Source organism: Carettochelys insculpta, chromosome 16 (assembly GCF_033958435.1).
Source record: "Carettochelys insculpta isolate YL-2023 chromosome 16, ASM3395843v1, whole genome shotgun sequence".
NCBI classification, from domain to species: Eukaryota; Metazoa; Chordata; order Testudines; family Carettochelyidae; genus Carettochelys; species Carettochelys insculpta.
This window is the reverse complement of record NC_134152.1, coordinates 37,690,571-37,716,125: the sequence shown is the minus strand read 5'-3', so window position 1 is coordinate 37,716,125 and position 25,555 is coordinate 37,690,571. Positions and strand designations below refer to the sequence as shown.

General features: G+C 38.2%; 1 protein-coding gene across 2 annotated transcripts in view; it reads right to left on the bottom strand.

Moving 5' to 3' along the window:
• Positions 1–25,329, bottom strand: part of RBBP6 (RB binding protein 6, ubiquitin ligase) — a 45,900-nt gene extending 20,571 nt beyond the window's left edge. The window contains exons 1-5 of one of the 2 annotated variants that reach the window (XM_075011244.1): positions 24,817–25,329; positions 12,156–12,255; positions 10,206–10,244; positions 7,543–7,579; positions 2,370–2,414 (exon numbers count right to left, since the gene is read on the bottom strand). In XM_075011244.1, the coding sequence (XP_074867345.1) occupies positions 2,370–2,414; positions 7,543–7,579; positions 10,206–10,244; positions 12,156–12,255; positions 24,817–24,982 (387 nt within the window). In that variant the 5' untranslated portion in view covers positions 24,983–25,329. The remainder of the gene's footprint in view (positions 1–2,369; positions 2,415–7,542; positions 7,580–10,205; positions 10,245–12,155; positions 12,256–24,816) is intronic. The other variant, XM_075011245.1, reaches the window with a different exon arrangement.
• Between the last annotated feature and the right edge of the window lie 226 nt (positions 25,330–25,555).

Sequence of the window (25,555 nt, the reverse complement as noted above, 5' to 3'; positions counted from 1 at the left end):
AAGCTGCATCAAAATAGCCGCTTATAGTATATATTGTCATGAAGATGTTCTGGGGAGTCCTTAAGCCATTACATGATGTTTGTGTGCCTGTTAATCTACTTGAGAAAAGCATTCTTGGACACTCAACACCTTAGGCTCTGTTTGTACCTTACATAAAGACTTGTGTAACTGCTCCAATTTTCTTTAAAATAAAAGTGGACTCAAACTTAAGCTAAGCATACAAAATCTTTTTTCAGTACTTTTAAAAAAAACTGAATTTTAAGCTCCAGACTGCATGAAAAAGTACACTCACTATGTATCTGTATTTGACTACAAATCAAATGGCAGTATTCACATTTCACACAGTGTTAAAAGGACACTCAACTTGAATTATTTGAAACTGACTTTTTTTTAAATCCAGGTCTCTGATATAGGACCCTTAAAGAGAACATGGTTTTAAAAATTACTTTAGTTTTTAAAAACAATGGTGTGTGTGTTTCCCTCCTGAGATTTTTACGAGGACCTTTTCAGTAAAAGAGAAACTAAGTACATACTAGATGCTGTCACATATGAGGCTAAAAAAATGTATTTTTATTAAGTTCACACTGCAGTGGTGTTAACTACAGCCGATAAAATTTGTAAACAAACTGCTTTCAAGTTGACTGTGTCTCTTTAATATGAAAATTGTAAATGTAATCCTATGTGGAGCTAACCTTTCAAAACCATTGAAGCCAACTGGTAAAAAGAACAAAATTTATCTGTACTTATTAAAATATTTCATTACACACTAGTCCAGATACAAGCAGGGTCTAAGGGAGTGATTGTTAATTACTTGGCTCTCCAAGCACCTAGCATTCAGATCAATCACTCAAAGTATTTTATCTTTTATACATTCATTCACAAAAGCAACCAACTAGTTTCAACATTTTATTAAATGGTTGTTTCATATACATAGCTTTTCTTCACAACAACATAATCCAGATTGACATCTATTAAACCATTTCCATTAACATTTACATAAAATGCGATTTACAGATACTTAACTAATTTGTTTGAACCCAAACAGTTTACAAAACACATCCAAAGGCACAAAACATTAGTAGGAATAGACCAAAATTCCAGTATGGCATTTAATACATAATAGGAATAAAACAGAAAACTGTTAAACACATTGCCTCCATGCTAAGCCAGTCTGCACTGAAGAGGTTAAAGTAAGTAACAGTTTTGAGCTGCTTTATGTTATGTTTCTGCACTTTCAGAAATACTTGAGTTCTCTCAAAAACTAAAAAAAGGAATACATCACGTGGACAAGTTTTTCACATCTTAGAATAAGAAAGTTGACATGAGCTTACAAAACCAAAGGACAGATTTAGGGACAGCACTAATGGAAGCCAATCTCTTTAGATGGCTATCTTCCAAGTTACATTTTTTAGTTGCCAAATGCATGAGAGATTTTCATGTTTACAGTGGAAGGGAAGATAGAGTTAGAAAAAATTATATTTCTCACTGGAAGTCAAACTCCAGTCTTTACCCTCAAAAGAAAGGAAGTTAACTACTCTATATTATCACCTAACCTTTCTAATCTTTTAAATTTTGTAAGAACAATAATTTACTTGGCTGATACTGCAGTATCTTAAGCATAGTCACTAGTGCTTTCCCAAACAAAGGTCACACATTATTGAGCAGAAAATGCAAGCAGTTTCATAGCAAAACATGGCATATACAACAGTTTCAGAAGGTCACATTTGCCAATATGCCACAAATGCACATTGGTATATTCCTATAAACAAGTGATACATTTACACAATTTACAAGTCTGTGTTCAAACAAATTAGATTTATAATTGCTGTGCACTGAATATACTACAAATCTACAACTTATGAAGTTATGTGCAACACTCAAAGAATTGGTCTATCATTGGAAAGTCTACAAATCCAAAAATAATTGTTCAATTGTCCATGTTAACAAAAAGCTTCTATTTTGGCTGTTACAAAACACCCTGAAAAGTCCATAACTTACAGCCAAAATATATTAAATTCTTCTTTAAAAAGTGTGCTAGTTTCCAATGCAAAATTAACGAAACGTATGAAAGAAACGGTAAACAGCTTCTGAAGTGCTTCTTCCTTGTGTCTTGAAGATGAGTAATACTGCAACATTATGCTGAGGCTGATAAGGTACTCCCCTTCTATCTTCCCAAACTGGGAACTACTCTTTACAGGATAGTATCAATTTATACACAAATTTTCAAATTAAAGTCAGCACTTTTCACTAAAATAAAGTTTTGCTCATATTACAAAATTAGCCAGAGATAGATCACAATATAAGACATTTAAATATCAAGCAAACAATTAATTCAGTTATATTTGACAAAAATATATATGTATATATACCTTTGCAAGCTGGGCCAGAGAAATAGATGCAGAAGAGTCATCAATCTGTTCACAAAAAATTAAACACACATTCAAGTTCCACAATCAAAACATAGCCATATTTAGCCTCTACTGTTGTTTGAACTTCTACATTGAGTATTTTGTATCATTGATAGAGGCATTTTCCAAAAGCAGTGCAATTTTTATTTGCACAAAAGAAATGGAGCCCAAAACCATGGCAGCTTTAAAAATGAGTGTGAGATCAAGAGAGGTCATCTTTTAAGAGGACAACACAAACAGTGAAGCACCTTACTTAAGTAAATTTATTCACTCAGAGGCTCTTCTCCCCTTGATAACCCTATAACTCCCCAAATCAATATATTACAGACAGAACAAATACATCTCTCATTGTAGCTATCTGGGTTAAATTTTTAAAATTTTTTTTTAAGTTTGTTTGAAAAAAAATGTGTGCTTATATAATGTTTAATATATTTTGTAATTTAAATACTTAATTCTGAATTGGTGTGGTTATGATTTTGTGAAGTATACAGTAGGCTGTTGCCTAAAGAAAGAACTGGCATGTTAGCCTAGAGATATAAAAACTTGTCAAACAATTCTCTTCATGAAAGCAATCCTTCCTCTGATCTATGAGTTGTAAAATAAACTGTCTTGATCAAATTAAGACAAGAAAAAGTTGTGTAATTCTATATGCTGTAAGAGTTTACTAGAAAAGGGAAAACATGAAACAAGTCAATTTTATTAAAAACAGAAGGCATATTATAAAACTGAACTGAAAACATGCAAATGACTTTAGAGACTTCAATATTTAACTTTCCCCTCCTACTCCTCAAAAAGGACAGTTTAACAGTGGTCATAAGGAAAGGTTATGGATTCCATTATGGACCCCAAACAAACAAACAAAAAAACCCCACCAACTTTCAGTAATGAAGGTAAGAACTTACGCCCCAGACCTCCAAGCTGCCCCTCCATGCAGGCAGACCTCCATGTCTGCTCACAGTACCACACAGAAAAGTGGCTAATTTTAAAGGTTTCAAATGCATCTCTCACTGTAGTGTAATTTAAATTACCTATTTGTAACTATTGGTTAGATGTAATTTTTCCACACATGAAAAGGATAATTCTGTGCTCTTTGTAGAAGTAATAAATTACAATATGTTACAATCAATAATGAAATGATTAAGTAATCAAAATGACAGCTAATTATCAAAATAAAATTTGTATAAATACTTCAAAATGTTGGGCTCAGTGATTATTTTGTCTTAATTAAGCTGTTTGGAGAAATAGAATAAATACTTCACAAGTTAAAACCACTCTCAAGAGAAGCCAATACCATCACTAGCACGATTTGGAGAAAGTAGATTACAAAAAGGGGGAGGGTGGAATGGGATTTTAAAAGAATCTTGTAGAAATGCTACTTTACATAATGTTGTAATATGCCAAGAATATTTTTACTCTTCCATCGCGGGGAAATGTATCTGTAATGAACTCATTCTTCATTCAATCAAACCGTCCCAGAGTTCATGATTCCTCCACCACATGGGACTCTTCTGTACATAAGCGATACTTGCAACACAAAACTTCTACACCAATTTTTACTAAATTTTTAAAAATACTTCAAGGAATTATACTCAAAAATATTCCATGGAGGGGAAGAATTAGAAGACTCAGAATCTGGAGACCCTTTTTAAGGGCAATGTTTTGAGAATTTTCATTTTACCTTTTGATTAACAGAAAATTTCAGTCTATTTCGGAACAGAAACAGAAAGCAGTGGTTCCAGAAGTCTCTCCTTTTTACACGTGGAAATACAAATACCTATGTTTTACCATTACAGTGGATAAACTATATTTTGGGCTTTTGTGTTTAATAGTTCATTAAGCGTTATGAATATTTTATTTTTTGCCAGTGCTAGATTCATCAATTTTTAATAGTACAACTGAAAGAGTCCAATGGATGGGTCACATTTTCTACCTTAAGTGCAATGAGATGACATTGCTGTCAAAATTTTCATACAAAAGCATTTATAGCTTACAGACACAGACTTGTCTTCTTAAAGAAGGGGGGTAATGTTGTTATTCCTGAACATTATATTACCTTCAGAGAGTAACTAGTTGACTAATGTCATAGTGAGTGTCTCCCCGTAGCCTCCTGCCTGTGTTGTATGAGACTCCTTTCTGCTTTCAACTTTTTAAAAATGTCTACTATAGCATTTGATTAAGCTTCCAGCCAGTCACTGGCTTCAGATCCATGGAATTGACATGTCCAGGGGTTTTGTGACTCCAGCTGACTGTGCAACAGAACAGATCCAATCCTACAGCAGAACTTAAATCATCAAAAGGGGAATGAATTTCTACTGTATCAGGACCCATGTCATACAGAAGACTGCCAAGAGGAATAGCAGTAAATGGAGAGCAGGGAAAAGGGGATCAAAAGAAAGACAAACCTTCCAATCCCAAGCTTTATATATAGACCATTATAGGAGAACTACTGGGATTTCAGACTCATTGACTGCTTGAATACCAAGTATTGTAAGCCTTAGCTGAAAAAAAGGGCCAAGTAGGATTTCAGTTGAATTACAGTGACTGACGCTCTGAACAAAGAACCATTTTGTGTATTTCTTTTGCACCTAAAACAATGGGGGCATGGATTCTGATTAATACTTTTTGTTGCTACTAACATACTGATAACTAATGTTAGTCACCAATTTAAAAACTGAAGTTCAGACCTCTACTTCCGATTGTGACAATGCCAGAAAGAACACAGAGTGTAGAGGTATAGTATCATAGAAAAGAGTAAGGCAATGAAGAATAATCAGTCAAGGAATCATCCAATTACTTGAATCATATCAGATATACTAATCCATTTTAAACTTGCCGCCCTATGTTTTGTTTTTATAGCATGCCAGTCTTCAATTAACTTAAGTCCTAGTGCACTGGAGCCAAGTTCTGCCTTCAGATAAATGCAGTGGTATCGGTGCACATAACTAACAGAATTTGGTTCCTCATTTTATATTGTACTGGACAACTAAGGGTAATAACGATACCCATATCACTAGAAGTGACTCTTACTGTACACTGCAAGGATAGAACCCCCACTGTCTGAGGATTTCAAGAGGAAAAAGCACTAAGAGCTACTTATTAAGAGAAGTTGCATATGTGCAGGACTGGCAAGATCAAGCCCAAACAGATTTCTTTTCTTCCCATAAGCTAAACAGTGTTCAATCGTGTTGACAAGAGGGAATATTTTTGCTTTGCTTCAATTTTAGTTTAAATAGTTTTAAATTAGAATTAATACAGCCATTCTTTAGGAGTAATTTTTAAAAAATTAATGAGAAATCTATCAGCTCATAAGATGATGCTACTTAGAAATGTAATACAGAGATTCCAGGGAACACACAAGGCTAAAAGAATGTTAACTTTATTCATGAACATGTGATTTGTGTTCATACACATGCTAGTAAACAAAAAGGAAAAGAACTGTTTTCAAGAAATAAAAACTCATCTGAATTAGATCAAATACTGTAAATGGGGTTACATAAATGCATTACATTAACTTCTAGGGTCACTGGCCCAGTCAAGCTAATTAGCCTTAGCATTCAGACGCATGTGTGTCTAGAAACCAATCTGAACCAACTGCTAACAGAATTTTGGATTGCAGATTAGGTTTCTAGAGATGTTAAAACATGAGTACAAAAGATTAGGATTTTAGATTTTTTATGTTACACATCATGAGAACCAGAGGCTATATTCTTCATAGACCACTAACCCGAAGTTAAGCTTTTAGAATAACAGAATCTAGAAATTCCTATCAAGCAATCAGATTCAATGATCCAGGTTAGTGTCTGGATAATGCCTCACACCATTCTAGATAAAAATCAGTTGTGCTTAAAGAAAAATGAAAAATTAAAAAACACCAAGTAATAATTCCTAATACCAATAAAGATTATTTTGAAATGCTTGAATTAGGCACAATATTCAACCCAATCAGCAAGTCAAAGTCTACACCATAAATGGTTAAATATTTCTATTTCTATAACTAAAGATTTGTATTTAGCAAACTTAAAAATTAATGTGTCAAACCTAAAGAAAGTGCTGCCTTTTTCCCCCCCCCATGGTAGAATCAGAATTAGTGGTATATTAAAGAAATGCTTAGTCACTGACAGCTTAAGCAGCATCAAACTCAGAATTTACACAGATCAGAAAATGTGTTGCACGTAAGAGTTAAGGAGGCTGGGTAGTGGGTTTCACCTGAATTGCACAAAGGTCTAGCACACAAGACAAGTAATTGAAATTCCTATGACACATTTTAGATACTTGAGTCTGCAGACAAACTGTATATCACAGAAAGTGGAAGAATCAAAATGCAGAACTTTAGAATACCACTTGTGTACCAAAAATTATTCAAATTAATGGCAACCTTTTCAAGACATTTTATGTACTCAGAGATGCCCAAACAATACCCATTTAATCATACCATTTTAGGGAATGTAAGTTCTCAGGTATTTAAGGACAACAAAACGAGTGATTTAACTGCACAGAAAATCCACCTTCCCACCTGAAAATGCTGAGATATATTTGGTTCAGCATTTATTCGAACCCCAAGTGAAAAAGTAAGAAACAATACCAAGTTTAACAATAATGGTTTCTCAGTGGTTTTTGACATTTTCAAAAACCATTAGGCAAAAAAAGTATTGAAAACAAAAGCTAAGTGATACAATGTGAAAATGGCAAAAAATACACTCCAAACATCTTTATTGCAAGAAACAAAAAGCACACAACAACCTGTACAAACATACATATTACTAACTATAGACAGACAGATGTAGAACATGGCATCATGTTCAGTTGTGCAAACCTTAAACCTACATGATCTGAAAATGATCATACATTATCTGTACAACACAAAGTTATACAGGAAGTATTCTAGCATATTCAATATGAAATACAATGCATTACTTGGCACAAATACTAGTATTCACATTGAAAGTGCGCAAATGACGGCATTACTCAATATTTTTACTATTTTGCATTAAATACATTGTATTTACAATATATACTGTGCTTTGTTGGATGTTAAAACTTAAGTTAATGCTTGGAAAATTAATTTGCTACATGACTTGTTTATAATTAAGTGCAGTGTGTAGGAAAAAAAGTGTGAGAGTGTGTTTTTACATACTGCTTTTGAAGTTCCACTCACTGGTTCAGTTCGACTTCTAGAAGAAGAAATAAAAGTTGTCAGAATAAGAACACAGATTACATACTTTATAAAAACAAAGAAAAAGAATATGCCATGAGCACACCACCACACATTCTGATAATTTAGCGAATATGGAATTTTAGATGACTACAGAAACTGTTGTTTTCTCATAGGACTCAGCATTACTTTGAAGTTATACTCCCCCCCGCCCCACCAAAAGTATCCGAATAAAATTTAGTTAGTAAAAATTGAATTTAAAATTCAACAAAGCTGTCTTTACACTATTGACTGCCAACATATTAATGATCGTAAATATGAACCGCTTCAGGCTGACTGAGAATACGGAATTGTAGCATATCACTTATCTAAGCAGGGGCTTATGGTTATCCAAACAACTCTCACATGCCTAATGCAACTGTAATAAGGGTCAGCTCTGAGACTCATTGGTTGTATTTGATTTTTAGTCTAGATTCTACCAAAAAAAAAAGTGGTAGTTGCAATAGTTACTGACCTAGTGGATGCAGAGGGAGGGGAAGAAAAAATTGTTGATGTGATACCTTGATTTTAGTAGGCTTTTGACACAGTGTCACATAACATTCTCAAACAACTAAGGAAATGTACTCTAGATGAAATTATAAAACAAATGGTTTAAAAACTGTACACAGAGTAGTTATCAATATTCACTCTCAAACTGAGAGGGTACACCTAGTTAAGTTCTAAAAGGATCTGTTCTGGGTCTGGTATTTTTCAACATTTTCATTTAAGGTTTGATAATGCTTGTAAAAGAATATGCTTGTAAAATGTGGGGACAGCACCAGCCCGGGAGAGACTGCAAGCTCTTTGAGGACAGGACTAAAATTCAAAGTGACCTTGATGAATTGGAGAATCAACAAGATGAAAGCTAATGAAGAAAATATGAAGAGCTACTCTTAGCTTACGGTTACACTACAGCACTCTGTCAACAGAAGTCACCGTCAGAAGAGACTTCCCTACAAAAATTCTGTTGACAGAGTGCGGCCACACAAAAGCCAACCAGGAGAGCACTCAGCTCTGCCGACAAAGCAGCTGGACTACCGGGCTGCTCTTTTGACAAAATAAGCATCTGGAAACACAGCAGACAGGGCTGCACATTGTTGTGGATACCATGTCTGTTGAGAGAAGGCCCCCTCAACAGCAGCCACACAAATTTTCTGTTGACGTAGTAGGTCAACAGTAGTGTTATGCCTCAAAGATTTGAGGCAGAACGTTGCCAGCAACATTGCTGTATTTTGTCCAGATACTGTTGACAAAACACATTGTGTATGTGTGCATGCTCCAAGAGTTTCATTGACAAACCTGGGGTTCTGCTGGATAAACTTGCTAGTGTAACCGTAGCTTTAGAAAAGAGAAAATAAAATGTATAAATACAAATTGGGAAATAACTGGCCAGGCAATAGTACTGCAGGAAAGATCTGGGGATTATACCAAATCACAAACTGAACATGAGCCAGTAATGTGATGCAGATGCAAGAAAAGCTAATATTCTGGGGTGTATTAATAGGTGAGTATACTGAAGGCATGGGAGATCAAGGCCTTACTCTGCAAGGCACAGTAAAGCCTCAGCTGGAATACTGTGCTCAGTTTTGGGTGCCACAAGTTAGGAAAGATGTGGACAAATCAGTCCAGAGGAGAACAACAAAAATGACAGAAGACTGGAAAAGCCATGTTTAATCTTAGAAAAAGACAACAGAACGGACCTGATAACAGCCTTCAAATATGTCAAGGGATGTTATAAAGAGGACACTGACCACTGTTCACAATGCCTACTGAAGGTAAAACAATCTTAATCTGTAGCAAATGAGATCTGGATTAGACAGGAAAAGTCTTCTAACTAACTGGAGGTTTTTAAGAACAGGTTAAACAAATATTTCAAAGAGCTGCTATAAGTATACTCAGGCCTGCCTCATCATGATAGGATGGGCTAAGAGTGACTCAAGGTCCCTTCATCCCTCTATTACTTTTTTTGAAATGTCTTGACACTGAAATATTATTGAATACTACTATCTGCAATATGAATTTAAACTCACAAGAATCATGCTAAAAAGCAGAATATTTGCTGTATGGTGAATAATAGTATAAATCAGGGGTCAGCAACTTTTCTGAGGCAGAGTCCCAGAATTTGACCTTTTCACCTCCATGTATAGTTTGAGTGCCAGGTGATACTTTTTAACTTCACTAATAGTCCTAATTATTACAGCTTCATTAATAAATTAAGATGCAGAACATTACAGTTTAGGTGGTGGTTGGTAGCAGTAGCTGGTCTTTTGTAAAGCCATAGGCAGCATAGCTTTGAGCAAGCTCCCAGCTGCTAGGGGGAGGAGTGGCAGAGTTGAACTCCTCCCTCACATGCCGATGGCTGGGGCGGGGGGGGGGGGGAGGAGGAGGAGGAGGAGGAATTGGCTCATGTGCCACTCTTGGCTCCCATGCCGGGGGTTGCTGACCCCCGGTGTAAATCCTCAGCAACGTGGTCCTCCATGAAGGATTTCTTTATGGAAGCCCAAACACAGGGGTGAGGGAACTGCTGATTTTAAGCTACAAAAGTGCCAAGATAATAAACTATTTTATATATGCTACATTACTAAAAGTAGTAGTAGAAACATCACCTGAAAGAAGTTTCTAGGATTTTGTGTGGTTTAGGAGTCCTGCGACAAAAAAAAAGTCTTAATAACCAGAATTTGCTTAAAATAAGTCCCAAATATTCTACAGTATTTAGAAATTCCTTTATTATATTTCAAAATGTATTGGTGTTTCACATACAAATTGTGGATCTGCAAACTACTTCTAAAGAACTAGGCATGCAATTGTCAGTATTGTTAATAAGAGCTGTATAGTTAATTGATGAAACTGCAAAAAGTCATGAGTATAGGAAGCTTAACGCCTCTCATGGAATATGCATGTAGGGCCTGTGCTTCCAAAAGTCACTACTAGAAAACTGTTCCAGGCTCACAATCAGAGGCAACTAACTACATCCCAAAGGTGGTGGCAGACAAGGAAGTTGTTGAAGATATACAGAGATTTGTTTCTCAGTGTGTTTACCTTGAAGGACATGCTGTAACATTAACAGCAAATTTTGAAAGGCATTGCAAACAACAATACAGCAGTTCTGGGCTTGAAATCTCAGAAGTTGCTTCTTTTTAAGTTAGCTGTACTACTGAGTAATTTAATTATTAAATTGGCACACAGTACACAACTCCTCAGGAGACACTTCTGCACTTTGCCTTCTACTTGTTAGGCTTGGGCAGGGATGGGCAATAACTTTGGTAGGACAGCCACTCCAGCTGCCCAGTGGAACCCTCAGAGAGGCTCCTGCCTGCCGCACACCCACATGGCTCTCTAAATGGCTGCAGTAGCCACTGGCAGCTCTGTGTGCCCTGGGTGGTGGTGGGGAAGCCTTCTGCGTGCTGGTAGTACAGCCCAGGCAGCTCCAACTGGCCAGTGTCCATGCAGCCTTTATGGAGAGAAAAAGATGCACCATTCTTTCTGTACCCCCTGAAGATTTCAATCCAGATATTTATTTGGTCCCTATCATTGTTACTATCTAACACTCTACTTTAGAAAAACACTGAAGATTTAATCCTGTGGTTGAGCAGATGCAAATCACTCATTCGCACAAAGGTAATGCAATTCAGGTAGAAAGGGAACAATACAGGATGAAAGAAGGGTAAACAGGCCACCTGCAATGCCAACTTCACTCATGGGGAATTTCTGACATTTCAATTAACACTACATCTGTTACTATACATTGGGATAAATGGGGAACACAGACACTGGAGCTCAAAGTTCAACATAGTATTAAACAGAATGAATGAAAATCTTTTAATCTTGTTCACATGCAGAATGGCTGACCTGATCACTGAATCCCTCCTCAAACTGAAATTATCACCAAGCATATTTAGGGGCCTTGCTCCTTCTGCCTTCCTCTGAAATAGTGATTGTCACTTGCAAGCTGGCAGGCATATCCCACATAAAACTTCCCATGTTTGAAATATCTATAGAATAGTGAACCTTGGACTCCCTAGTATTGCTTCTATGCAAGACTGCACAATTGTTAGCAATACCAATCAGTAGTTTATTTAAAAAGTACCCATTCTGTCATACTTCATGACAGCACTACACCCACCTACCTACTGACAAGTAGCCACCTCTGACATGGGAGTGAGTCAGTAAACAAACACAACATGCACAAGAGAAGAGAGGAACATTTTGGCCAAGAATTACAGGTTTTTCCTTATAAAAAGTGCTATGAAATCTTTCCTGTTGATAAAGAGCAAGAAGTGCCTCAGTTTAAGGTCACAAACAAAAGACCAACTCACAGAGTAAAATGAACAGAACTCTATCTACCACAGAGTTTAACTATGGGATTAAAATCTGGAGTCCCAAGAAGCCTAGATGTTCAAGCCACCCTCTGATAAAGATCAGGAGGTTACAGGCATCATGTTTCAGTAGCAGCTCTCATGGAAAGGAAAAAAACCTAAAACGCTCTTGATCACTTCCAGAAAACTATACATTATCCAACGGTAAGAAATGGAGTATTTGATTGTATGAATACCTACATGACATATGTTTTGCTTGTAGATTTAACTCCTCCAATAGGGATTCTTCTAACAATTACAGATGAGTTCTTCGGAATCAGGGCACTATCATCTGTGTATTCTGAAAATAGTAAAAATATGGTAAAAACATCAATTTATCTTCCCCAAACCGCATTTCTCCTTTTCATCTGAATTTTGTTAGGTACTTAAAACAATTCATTTAACTGGGAAAAAACAAACCCAGAATTTTACAATAAATATTGAATGGCTAAACGTAATCAAGACAAATTATTAATAGATTTCTATTAACAGACCTTCAAATCTAGAAGGTTGCTGAAAAGAAATGGACATATAAGCAAGGACAATACTTAATCAGAAACATGACTAAACATCTACTTTTGTATTCAAAATATACCCAACCCATTATCATTTTTCATTGTCTCATATCGATTAACCTTCAAAACCAACTAATCTTTTGGTTCTACTCTGTGTATACTACTACTAAAGAAGAACTAATCTGCATTCTTATACCTGCTATTCCACTGAAGACAATCAGATTACAGAGATGTACATGAAGACAGTCTGGCCAATACAATATTCATAAATGAACTTGAAATGATACAAAAACTAAAATGAATACAGATCTGAAGTAGAATTTGCAGGGCAGGCAGCTAGGAATAAATCTTAGCTTTCAGTTTAAATATGCTATAACTTGTTTATTTACTGAAGTCACTAAAAACACATTTTAATATTGAAAGTGAAAAAATTTTAAAAACCAATTTGTGTTTATTTTGGCATTTCTTCAAGCTCAAAAATCAATGCCATCTGTTTCAATCTGATGTTTGAATTGAAAACAAAGTAAAAGTAAGTCTGTATTAACTGTTTAAACTGGATTTCTTTTAATTATGCAAGTCTATTTTCTTTGTAAAAAAAAAATCATTTAGAAAATATAATCAAGGCCAACATTAAGTCAATAGCTTCCCTCTAAAATAAGCAGCCATCTTAGAAGAAACTGAGAAAAAGCTAAACAAGGTCCTTTTAGAGTAATTCTGCAAAGCAGAACCATATTAGACAAAATCCTAGCTTCGACAAAATGAGTAACTTGATTTTGTTGTAGAGCTTAATATTTAAGATTAGTTCTATTTAGTGTTCAATTTGTTTTCATGAACCTGTGCTATATATCATGATCTACCCTCAGGCTCACAGAAGTCTGCAAGTCTTTAAAAACAAATACTCAACATCAGGTTATTTTCAGATTCAAAATATGAGTTTTGTGGCTAGTTCTGCCTAGCTACAGGTGAACAAGCGAGTGGTAATGATTTCCAAGACTAGGTTTTGCTTACTTAGGAGGAAGCTGGATCACATTTTTATTATGACTAACATAGTACTAAACACCACTGGGATTAAGCTTCTGTAAAGAGTTCCATTATAACTTTACTTCCCCATAATTTTCTGGAGTTCTCCTTTGGGTTTCTAGCTTTCTATGCTAGGTTTCTGACCACATATTTATTAGTTTTCAAAATACGTGAAAAAATGTTGGCAGTTTCAATTACCAAATATAAATCACTTCTTGAAGGAGAAAGTTTTTTATTCAGCTTGCTTTGAATGAGTATGGAAGCCACAAAAATAATTTTGAACTTGTACTCCAGGAAGAACTGTTTCTGCACTAAGGATGGGGCTAGATGGGACTAAAATTTCATTTCTCAGCATGCTCAGTGGGTCTTGGCTTAAAGTAGCAGCAAAGCTTATGAAATTTTGTTCCTTATGGCTGCGCGTACACACACACACTCACACAAAACCTGAACCTTTGGAAAAGGAACCAGCAGCATAGCACTACTCTATCAACTAAAAGGTGGGTCTACAAAGCAAAGTTATTTTGAAATAACTGCTGTTATTTCGAAATCCAGCAAGGTCACAGCATTCGCAAATTCAATTATTCGCAGATGCCAGTCTGCCCTGTGTGGTAACAGGAGAGGAAGGTGTGTCATCCAGCCCCTCAATTGTGGGTCCACTGAAGTCCCTTGCTGGCTGTCACTCCCTCCCAAAGCAGCCTGCCTGAGTGGCTTCCTAAGGAAAGGCCACCCCTATGCAAGGCTCCTCCAGAGGATACACCCCTGATGTAACTGCTAAAGCACAGGGCCCACATCAATTTCCTTCTCCTTCCCCCAAACACAAACATTTCCAGATATGGGGACTCAGCTAGGTGGACGTGTGCCATCATGCTGCATCTGCTGGTGTTCCAAGGAAATACTGTACGGTCAACGGGAACACCACCCTTGCAAGTGAGCGGCAGGGGCTGCACGAGGCACGCTTGTGTCCCAGGCCTATGGCTCCATCATGAACAGCATGGGAGGAGGTGTGCACAGAGCTGAAGCACGCAGCTTTTTAAGTGCTACCAGCTCTGCATGTAGGTGGGACAGCCGGGGGTGGAGCTGCCTTTGGCTTTCATCTCTGGGCCAAGAGTGGGGGTAAAATGATATTCATGAAATTCAACATTTGTGAGGGTTCTTAACATCAAACCCTCGCGAATGTCGTGACCCTACTGCAACTATCCTAGCATCTGCATGATGCAAACCTATTTCAAAATAAATTCAGACTAGTGGTTGACTTATTTTGGAATCGGTAAACCTCACTTTGGGGAATATAGTTTGCTTAGAAATAGCTATTAAATAAAAGAGGTGTTTCAAAATAGGTGTCATTAAGACAGGAAATAGCGCTTTTTTTGAAATAAGCCACAGTACACCCAATGGCTCTATTTCAAAATAGGCTCTGTGCGTTTAGATGATATATTTTGAAATAGCTAAGTGTCATTTCAAAAATGTATTTTGTGTGTAGCCGCGTTACTTCAAAATAAGCTATTTCAGAATAGATAGACTGGAATAAGGCTTCTCTACAGACATACCCTAATGGTGCCATGTACACACGACACCTGCTTTTATCTGTACTTTTGCTTCATTTCGCACTCGTGCTATACTATGCCATTGCAATTGCAGTTTTCAAGCACAGGTCCCTGAAACCAGGGATTCTGGGTGATTCCTAAAAGCCTTCTTTTAGGGAGTCTACCAGAAATAGAAGAGAAGAGACTAATCCTCAGTCCCATGTCTTTTCTAAAAATGCAGGCTAGAACAAATGTTCAGTTCTTATTTGGCAAACGTGGTTTCTAATGAGGCATCTTCAGTACAGCAGCTGTGGCAGAGGAAGAAAGGCAGTTAACAGTTTCCCCTGCCCATCATGCATTCTCTTGGCTCAGAACAGCTGGTTCCAAGCAATGGTTGAGAATACTATTCAGCTGAAAAATTACTATTATTGGTTCAGAGCATGACCACAAGCTGGTACGATGAAGTTGTTTGAGATCTAGGATGAGCACGAGTAGCTCCCTCACTTTGGAACATCACTTTTGTTCTGGTCTGGCTATGGTCTGAAGAAGTGGGTCTGTCCCACGAAAGCTCACCTAATAAACTATTTTGCTAGTCTTTAAAGTGCTACTTGACTGCTTTTTGTTTTGATAGTGTATAGACCAGCATGGCTTCCTCTCGGTCACTTTGGAACAGTGTTTCTCAAATTTATTTGGCCATGGAACCCTTTTAAACATGAAAGAATTTTGCAGAACCCCTAATAACAGTCTTCTATATGGAGCTGAAAAAGACCACAAATAAGTAAGGATAATAATAAAATTCTAAATAAGGTCATGAGATCAACATTTACGTTAATTGCACATATTTAATGTGTACATAAAATAAAGCTGAAAAACTAATATGCATTATACTAGTAGTTTTCAATGCAAAGAGTGGTTTTTCTTTTACTGGCAAATTTCTGTATTTGGTTTAATACTGGAAAGTTGGATGCACATATCTGGTGCAGCATTCAGTCAATTTCTGTATTTCATTTTTTTTACCGAGTAATTCGAGAACCCATTTTCGCACAAGACTGTTCTGGAGAAGGGTAACAACTGATGAATTGCACATCTTGATAAAGCTGAATATTTTTCATGAAAGTCTCCCCAAAGTGATCCACACTCCCTGAGAGTGAGTCTGGAGACTAACAGAGGTATATAACAGGTGATCACATCACTGATTGACTGCACATGCAGTGCTGAGCAGTGACATCGTCTCAACTCTGGCTAAGTTGGCATTACCTAGAGGCACATCGTGGCAAACAAATGAACATTGTTTTTAATAAAATTCAAATGCTTTAATATTAATTATTTTTTAAAAAAATCATAAAATGTTACTCAATGGAATTTTCTCACAGAACCCTTATTTTCACTTTGTGGAATCCCTGGGTTTCACAGAACATCATTTGGGAAACACTGCTTTAGAATGAGGAAGGAGATTTCTCTGCCTCTGTATTTAACTGGCTCCATTACTGCAGTGACAGCTTGTCAGGGTGACTGCATTTCTTGTGACAAAAGAAGTTTCAATGTTTATGGCAGATTGCATCAAAATTGTGTGGCATGTGATAGCTATGGACACCAGTTTGCTGAACCCAAAACACAGTCGCTAATTATTAGCCATGGAGGCATACATAGTGGACTCAGGATGAACAGCATCCCAACGATCAATTCAAACAGCTGGGATTCCTGAACTGTGCGGGCACTACTGATGGACCCATGCACCTAATCTGTGAATTCATATTCCCATACAAATACAAAACATATTAACAGAAAATGTTACTGCTCAACTGTGACATGACTGAGACTTATGACAATCTCCTGTCTATTTACATAGGATGGCCAGTCAAACTGAAAGATGAACAAATTTTCAAATTTTAGACTTCTCAAAAATGGACAGATGACTACAATGATGTTAGTTGCATATGTCTCCATTGTGATCCTGGTGATCATGCACGCCAATTTTCTCTATTTCCAATGAAGCTATTCCAAGAGTACACAAGACCAGAGACATCAATTCAAACATACTTTTCAGGTGCAAGCTGGTAGCAGGAGCAACAACTGGTTTCCTGAGACTTTTTTTTAAAAAAAAAGAAAACCCTGTCTGTTGACTTCCAAATGCAGTTCAGTGATCAATGTAATACCATCTGCCTGCTACATTTTCATATATGTTAAAACCAAGACAGTTTTCTATACAGAGCTGAGGCTGCAACTAGTTATGTAACAACTTACGTACACCTGGACATATGAGAACTTGGCATTTGAAACTGTTACTTACATATGCAAATGTTCTGCCATTCTCATCAGGAATGCTTTGTGTATACACTTTTAAACTGCTGGTTCAATAAAATAAACACTGTTTTATTTTTATTTCTTTGCTGTGGGCTTCTTGCTTAGTATTTAATGATCCAGTTATCTTGACTTGTATGGTGGGGGAGTTTATGGAGGAGCAATTTGATGTACCTAAGAAGAATAACTGACAGCTGCTTCAATGGTGCCTTTGCAGTGATATGCTTACACATCTGATGCTTTAAAAGAATGTGTTTTCCTCTTGCTTTTATTAGCAATTTGTATTAGTTTGGGTGACGAAGTTTTGTGATGGAGTGAATTCATATATGACTATTAAAAGGACATTTTGTTTGATGTACAGAACCCTTATTTTTAAGAAAATATACAAACATATTTGAATTATCAGCAGCAAAAACAAAACAAAGTAGCATTTGTACAATATGAAGGGCAACAGACAATAGGTTACCAATTATCTCATTTAGCTTCTATTTTTTCTTTTCTTAGGCTGCTAAAGGAGGGACTTAACAAGAACAGAAAGCAAGGGCGCTAAAGGGTAGGTAGCAGCCATAACTGTTACCCTGATTTAATATTGTATTGGACAGTCAATGCACATTATCAGTTACATCAGCACAGCCACTTTCCTGACTCTTATGTATCTGCTGAACATTTCCCTTTAGAATTCTCTCTCTCCTTCTAATTTCCCCCTTCCCTGAAATAGTCCTGCCTCATTGTGGTTTCCTCTGTATTGTAAAGATGGTCTCATTTTATATTCTTGAACTAGAACATCAACATCAAGCCAGGTGATACTATGATCACACGATGCCCACCCTCCAAAAAATATGCTACTGACAGAAAGAATAATTTCAGCAAAGTTGTAGAAGAACTTGATTGGTATGGAAGTAATGTACATATGAGTTCCATTCTGTATGTTAAGCTATTTGGACAACTAAGGCACTTAACGTCTATTTAACCCTGCACAAGGAACTTCAGAAAGTAGTAACAAAGGTCACCTAGGCAGTAAATACTGTCAAGGGCCACTGGTGAAGAGTGATAAAGGGGGCCAGCAGCCACATGGGACCCCCCTCCCAGCCCAAGGAAGGGCTAGAACAAACATCCTCCATGGCAGGCACCTCCTCGCTCTACCCTTGGTCTGCTGCACCTTTTCCTCTAACTGATGCATCTTGATGTGGAACTGGAAGCTTGGATCCAGACCCTCACACTCACCAGCAGCAGCAGCAGAAAAGGGAGAAATGCAGCCACAGCCTGCTCTGCTCCTTTGGTCATGGTCCCGCCCCCTGCCCAAGCAACAGCCTGGGAGAATGGAGCGAACTGGGGCTGCATTCCTGCATCTTCCCTCCCATTTCTATTAGTTCCCCTGGATGCCCAGGGACTTTGGCCCTGCCTGCTGCTGGCCAGCCCCTTGTTCCTCCCACCCAGGGCAGAAGGGGGTATGTGCCCCCCCACGTCGCTCCTGAGTGCTGCACTGTGAGGTCATAGCCCTCAATTGTACAAGCAATCCTTATGCTGTTACCCTAGCAATCCCTACACACAAGCACTGCAACTGAGATTAGCCATTAGCTTTTCTTCAAGAAAGGATAATTTTAATATATGGATGCAAGATTTTATAGATGTGCTGGGGGGATCAAGTGGCAGTCAGTACACGTTTTGTACGGCAGAAGGTACTTAAATGGTACCACAAAAGCTGCATGGTAGAATCCAATTCAGACAGGGCTCAAGACTTTTTACTCACTTAAAAGAGCAGAATTTGAAGACTAAGGTAAAAAAGCAAATACAGCACACTACTTAACTAAATGTAGAGTTATGGGTTAGATATTCCAGCACATAGAAGGCCAAAGGAAAGGATGGAGAGCTGCTCATTTCCCTTGCCACACGTGACACTACAGTAGGGCAGGAACGACTGCTGCTCAAGAAAACGGACATCCCGAAAAAAAATATTGCCAAACACCTACTTCAGTGATAAACTCATAAAATCAAAAAGATAGTTATGAATTCTATTACCTTAGGGCTCTCCTGCAATTTGATTAAGGTCCACTTATTACAAAAGTATGATCTGACATAGAATTCTTTATTTTCTATTTAGGATGGAAAAAGTAGGCATGAAAAATATTTTTCCTCTTTTAAAGAAATGCCACACATTGTCCGCTTGCCATCTTAAAAGTATTAAGGGTGTCCAAAGTCTCAACTTAACTGGTTTTGCTATTTCAGTTTCATAAAATGTTTACTGTGAGCTTGAACATCACCTTACTTGATGTATTGATTGTTTAATATGTTTTATTCATAATGTTAGACACTGAACTGAAAAGGTTTTATAGTTCAACTGAATAGCTCTCAAATTTCATTTTCTTGTCTCTTACAATGCCATCATTTTACTAGGTCTCCAAACAGAGGCTTAGACAAGGGCTAATAGAAAGCAAGCAAGAAAACAAAACAGCAACTTGGAAAATTTCAGCTATTTATACAACATAAAGCACTCCCAAAAGAGGCAAAAGGAAATTTCCTATCTCACCTTTACAGGTCATTTTTAGAAAACCTATACTTAACTTTTTTTCTGTTAGCAAAAATGCCTTCAAGCCTTGTCTAATCTAGAACAAGTTAACTCATTTAGTACTACTTGATCCCTTTTAACACTTCAGGTCCACACAAAATGTTCCAAATGTCGTCTGTAATATACTATACTTCAGCAAGGGTAAATACCATTTGATCTCCAGTCATTTCAGCCTGAACCATTTCAGTGCCAGTCTTTGTGAAGACAAGATGAAAAAAATTAACTAGTCATTCCATTTCCTTCCACACTATAATAGGTACCTTTTCCAGTAACCCCAAAATCAATGTTTCTGTGAGCTACATCAGGAACTGTGGAAAAAGTACTCATAAGGCACTGCAACTAGAATGGTTTGGAAAGCGCTAGTATGATTTGAGGTAGAGCATATGCTCTTGACATGCTTCAGCACCAAAGAGTGTATGCTTAAACAGATGGCGCATGACCAGTTCAATAATTCTCTAGTACAGAGGTCAGCAACGCTCAGCGAGCGGCGTAAGAGCTGATTTTCATCAGCACACAAGGTGGGAGCTTAGCCCCATCCCTCTTCCTGCATGCAGCCTGTGGATTAACAAAAGACTTGCTAATGCTACACCTTTATTTATTAATGAAGCTGCTGTAACTAGGACTCAGTGACTTTAAAAACTATTACCGGCACTAGGATGGTACAAGCTCAGAATGGTTACTGATCCCCTGCTCTAGTATGGGGTGAGCAAACTTTTTACAATGCGCCCCACTTTTTGTTCCTGCAATTAGCAAGGTCCCCCAAACCTGTGTAATGTATTGCAAACCAATGGAAATTTTGGTTGGGTAAGAAAACATGTAGAATGTGAAAACTTTATTAACTGATATATAAATATAAATATACATATATAAAAACAGTAAAATATTTCAACAGTTAATGAGATGGATAAGCCTCACACATAGCAGCGAATTGTGCTGTACCCCCTTATGAAATTTCACACTCACCTCAGTTTGCTCACCCCTGCTCTAGCATATACGATGTCATAGACTGAAGTGCTTCTCCCTTGTTAAATGAGCCTCGCAGAAAACTATCCACAGCAAAAGAATGCACAGCCTTGGCTGTTGCTTACCCCATAATCCTAAGTAGTTCAGTTATGTATGGGATGCAGTACCTACAAATACCACTTCCAAAAGAGAGAATACATGAAATAGCTTAGGTAGTTTGATTTCTGAAAGAGAAACTTGCTGAAGAAAGTCAACAATTAAGGCAATAAATATTGAAATACAGATGGGTCAGCTTATTAATTTGAACTTGCATTAATAATGAATGCAAATATTGGTTTTGGTATGTATTCCATTTCTATGTTAGTGTTGCATACTATATCAGACACTTTGCTACAAAGAAAATGTTAAGTGTTCAACTTCTGTGCATTTGAACTTGTAACCTCCATATTTATTATTAACTATAAAGTTTAGCATTCATAGGATGTCTACATAGAACTCCTCTGCTGCTAGTAGGACAGTTGCACCTGAATGTTTGACAACTTGTGTAAAAAGGAGAAAGAACACCCTTCATAACTGAAACTCACATCAATGAAGTGTGACTACATACTGGCTCTTGAACTGAGGCTTCACTCAAACAGATGAGGTCATTAGAGACCGCAGTATCAGAGAAAAATTTGACAATGATTCTTTAAGTAATTGAGAAATAATTTAAAAAGTATCACATTCAGCCACAGGGACTAAAAACCAACAACAAAATCAACTCTCAACCGTACTGCTGCATTTCCTAGCATCTTATGTTCTTATGCAGGTACACTGTTGATGATTGGACAGCAAAAAGTAGACTACACCATTAATGTTCTGGATCTTTTTTAAAATTAAATGCATGTTCTTCGATTAGAAAACAACAGACTTCATGAAGAGTAAATGTACCAAACAATTCTATCTATTCACATTATTTACCATGTTATCTACAACATTTAACTGCACAATTGCTTAAATGCACAGCTGTAATGAAAACAAGACATTTTTGGTGCAGTATATATAAAATTCGTTTTCCTACAACTTTACCAGTGTATGTGTATAAAAAAGATAATCTAAACTTAATTTGTGTACCTTGACAAATTTATTCAGTGATATCACAACCCAATGTTTGATGTCAATTTGCTTTCAAGGCTATGGACTTGTAATATTCCTAACTGAACCAGGTTGGGAAAGCTGATTTATAAAACAGACCAGCTTCATTAAACACAAAGATCTCTATAATCAGCAACAACATAACGGGAAGAAAAAAAGTAGACTACATTTTAAATCAGTCTACCCTATACAAGCAAAGTTGCAGTAATACCTCTCCAGGACTTCAGTATCCTTTACCACTCTCCCAGTTCACCAATTTGAAGCTAAATTTCTGCTGAATTTTCCAGTGCAACATATCTTCTCAATTATAAAGTCTCAAGGGAAAAAACTCTGTTAAGTCTTGTATAGCACAAAGTATATTGTTGTGTTTAATTATTAAATCAAATGGAACAATGTTTTTTTAGTTAAACTGAGTTGTATGAATTCTTCTCCACCTTTTTCCATGGATTATCCTGAAGATGTTTACAACATATGACCAATACACATCTGCTAGGCAACTAACCACCAGGCAGAGGGATTTGGGGTAGTGAAACATTGAAGTTTTTGCATTTATAAATCTACTATTAAACAACTTTGCTTTCAAGAGCCAAAAATGTTTGCAATAGTTTGCACTTTCCTCCAGCTTCTACATGGACATTTCCCCTCAGTACTCATGCACACAAGTTCTCCCACTTGTTTCAGCATTCCAACTCCAGAGATTTACAGTCGCCTTAAAAACATGTTCTTTAGTCTTATCTTTCTTCCAATAACCTGACTTGGTTAATTTTCACCAAGACTAACTAACTGATACTAGTCAATCCATGAATGTAACTTGAGGTATGTTCCTTTCACTTCGATCATCACTTCCTTTTAGGAAAACAAATGCTCAATAGTCTGGTGAACCATTAGAGAACCGTTTTTATTCTCTAAAGTAAATATTAATTTTTGACAAGAGAACTCATCAAATCAATACAAATTCAAAATCTATGAGCCATGAATTCAAACCCTGAAGTCTCTGTAAAGTCACACTTTTCTGCAAAGATTGTCTACCTGTCTCTACTGCATACATCACCAATCCTACAAGACCAGTGCCTAAAAAAAATTTATTTTTAATTCATTTAACCTCAGTTTCCTATGAATTTGACAATCCTTTGCTCCACTTGCTTATTCTGTCTAAGGGCCTTTCATGCAACAACAGGGAGAGAAAACACACCCATAAAGGCAGTTGTCAAAAAAAGACAAAAAATGCTTGGTAGGCAGGGACAAATATACGTGATGCCTCAATTTAAATTGACTAAACTGATAGCATTACTTTAAATTTAAAATACTGCATAGCAAAGAGTCAGATACTTTCTAAAGTTGTTAAAAGTTGAATTCTAAATTTAATCTGATGTTAAAAATTTATACATATGGCTGATCCCCCAATTTAAGACTCCTGTAGAAAATAAGAAACTACAATCCTCTCTCCCCACAGATGCACTATTCACTGAATGGAAATGTTTCTACAGACTTCTGAGAAGTGTATGTTATTTACAAAAGAACAGGTTATGTACCAAACATATCAAGGTTCAAATGCTCCAATGCTTCAAGCCCTATTTAATCAGCAGAGTAGATGCAATTAGTTTGTGGCAAAACAGAGGTACACTTGACAGACAATAAAATGTGATTGACAGTTTAAGTTCAAAGAACTTCAGATGACTGAAAAGTCTTAGGCTGGTGAACAAAAAATAGTTTTATATTAACAGGTAAATCCCAAACACAAGACATGTTTACATCTGAATTGTTCTTTGGAAATGATGTTGTAAGGCATTTCATAAATACTATAAACATAAACAGAGATACAAAAGGAAATTAAACAGAGATAAGACTTTATTTAAAGGGCTAAAAACTAGCCCAGTTTCTGCATCTAACCACCATGAATCCAAATTTGTCATCTCACTGCAGACAAAACTAATCTACCCTTATACAAAACTTGTTCAAAGAATCTATTTTCACACTGAAGTTTGGGAAGTAATCCTCTTCTGTTCAGTTAGAATACTGCATTTCTCAACCTCACTTTCCAATACCTGTAGAATTTGAGTGGTTTGTTACTATAAAACTTTGTCCTTTGTTTCTCTGTCAACCTGCAAACCAAGAAACCCAGAAGAGTTCTGGGAAATCATCTCTCATAAAACTGGAAGGGACCTTGAGAGGTCATCAAGTCGAGTTTCCTCTCTACAGGACCAAGCACTATCCCTCACAAATTTATTTTTAATCTATTTGCCCCGACCCCTAAATGGCCTCCTCCAGGATTGAATTTACAACCCTGGGTTTAGCAGACCAATGCTCAAACCACTGAGCTACCTCCTTTCCCAAATCAAAACTTTGCTGCCACGGAATTCAGCATTTTGCCAAAGCAGATCAAACCTTAGGCAATTAAGTCTGACATTCCATGACAATGGACAATTCTTCAACAGTACTATCAGAAAAGCAGCCACAGAAATGGCATTTATTACCCCCTGAACGCAATTCACACGCCATCCATGGATTTCAGTTACTCAATAACAGCTTTAACTCGCCCGAAATAGCTAGTCTGAACAGGGCATACCACCACAGGGGGGATAGGTACCTGGGTCTAAACTGACGCCCTGAAACAGCTCCGAGCAGTCAGTTCACAACGTCTCTGACGATGCCCAACCTAGAACACACCAGTTCGCAGGGCCCCAGGCAGGTCAGGCTCCGACACAGCTCTCCCCTGCACCCCTACCCCCGGGGCGGAAAACCCACCAGGCCTGGGGGGGGGGGGGGGCGCTGTGTCTATCACCCAACCTGGGATTAGCGCCAGCTGAGGGCAGTGGTCCCCGGGGCGCCGCTCCCCGTACCTTCTTTGGTCTGCGCGTTGGTGATCTGCAGGTCGCAGTCGGCCGCCTTGAGCTTCTCCCGGCCCATGATCTGGCGCTTGAGGTCGCACAGGGAGATGTGGAGCCCGTCGAAGGTGACCGTGTCATAGTTCAGCTTGGAGGAGAACTTGTAGTGAACGCAGGACATGGTCGGGGCGGGGCCTGTCCGCAGGGGACCGGGGTGGAGGGGCAGGACTCGCTCCCGGAGGGGTGTGAGGCCCGCTCAGGCCCGGCCGACGGGAAGCCTGCTCGGGTGGGGCTGCGCGCGCGCTCGGGGCCTGGCTGGCGCTCACAGGCCTCCGCGCTCCGCCATGGCCCGGCCCCGCGCTGTCAGGCGGGCTCGGCTGCCGCAGGCCTCAGGGCTCCATGGCTCCGGCGGCTCCGGCCTAGGCCAGGCCCGGCGCTGAGCGATCTTGGCCTCGGCGGCGACGGCGCTACTGCTCCGGCTCCTCCTGCTCACGGCGCGGCCTCCGGCCCCTCACCCAAGCCCGCTGCGGCCCGGCTTCTCGCTATGGCGGCTCCCGCGGCCCCTGCCTCAGCGCTCCACTTAGGGGGTTTCCCAGCCGGGAACAGCACGGGCAAAGGGAGAGGCGCTGCACTGCGCGTGCGCATCACGCTACACCCCGCCCTCTTTGCCTCACGTGACCTAACGTATTATGACAAAGGCAGCCGCTGGATGTGCCATCACGTGACAGGGAGGGGGCTAGAGGACGGGATAGGA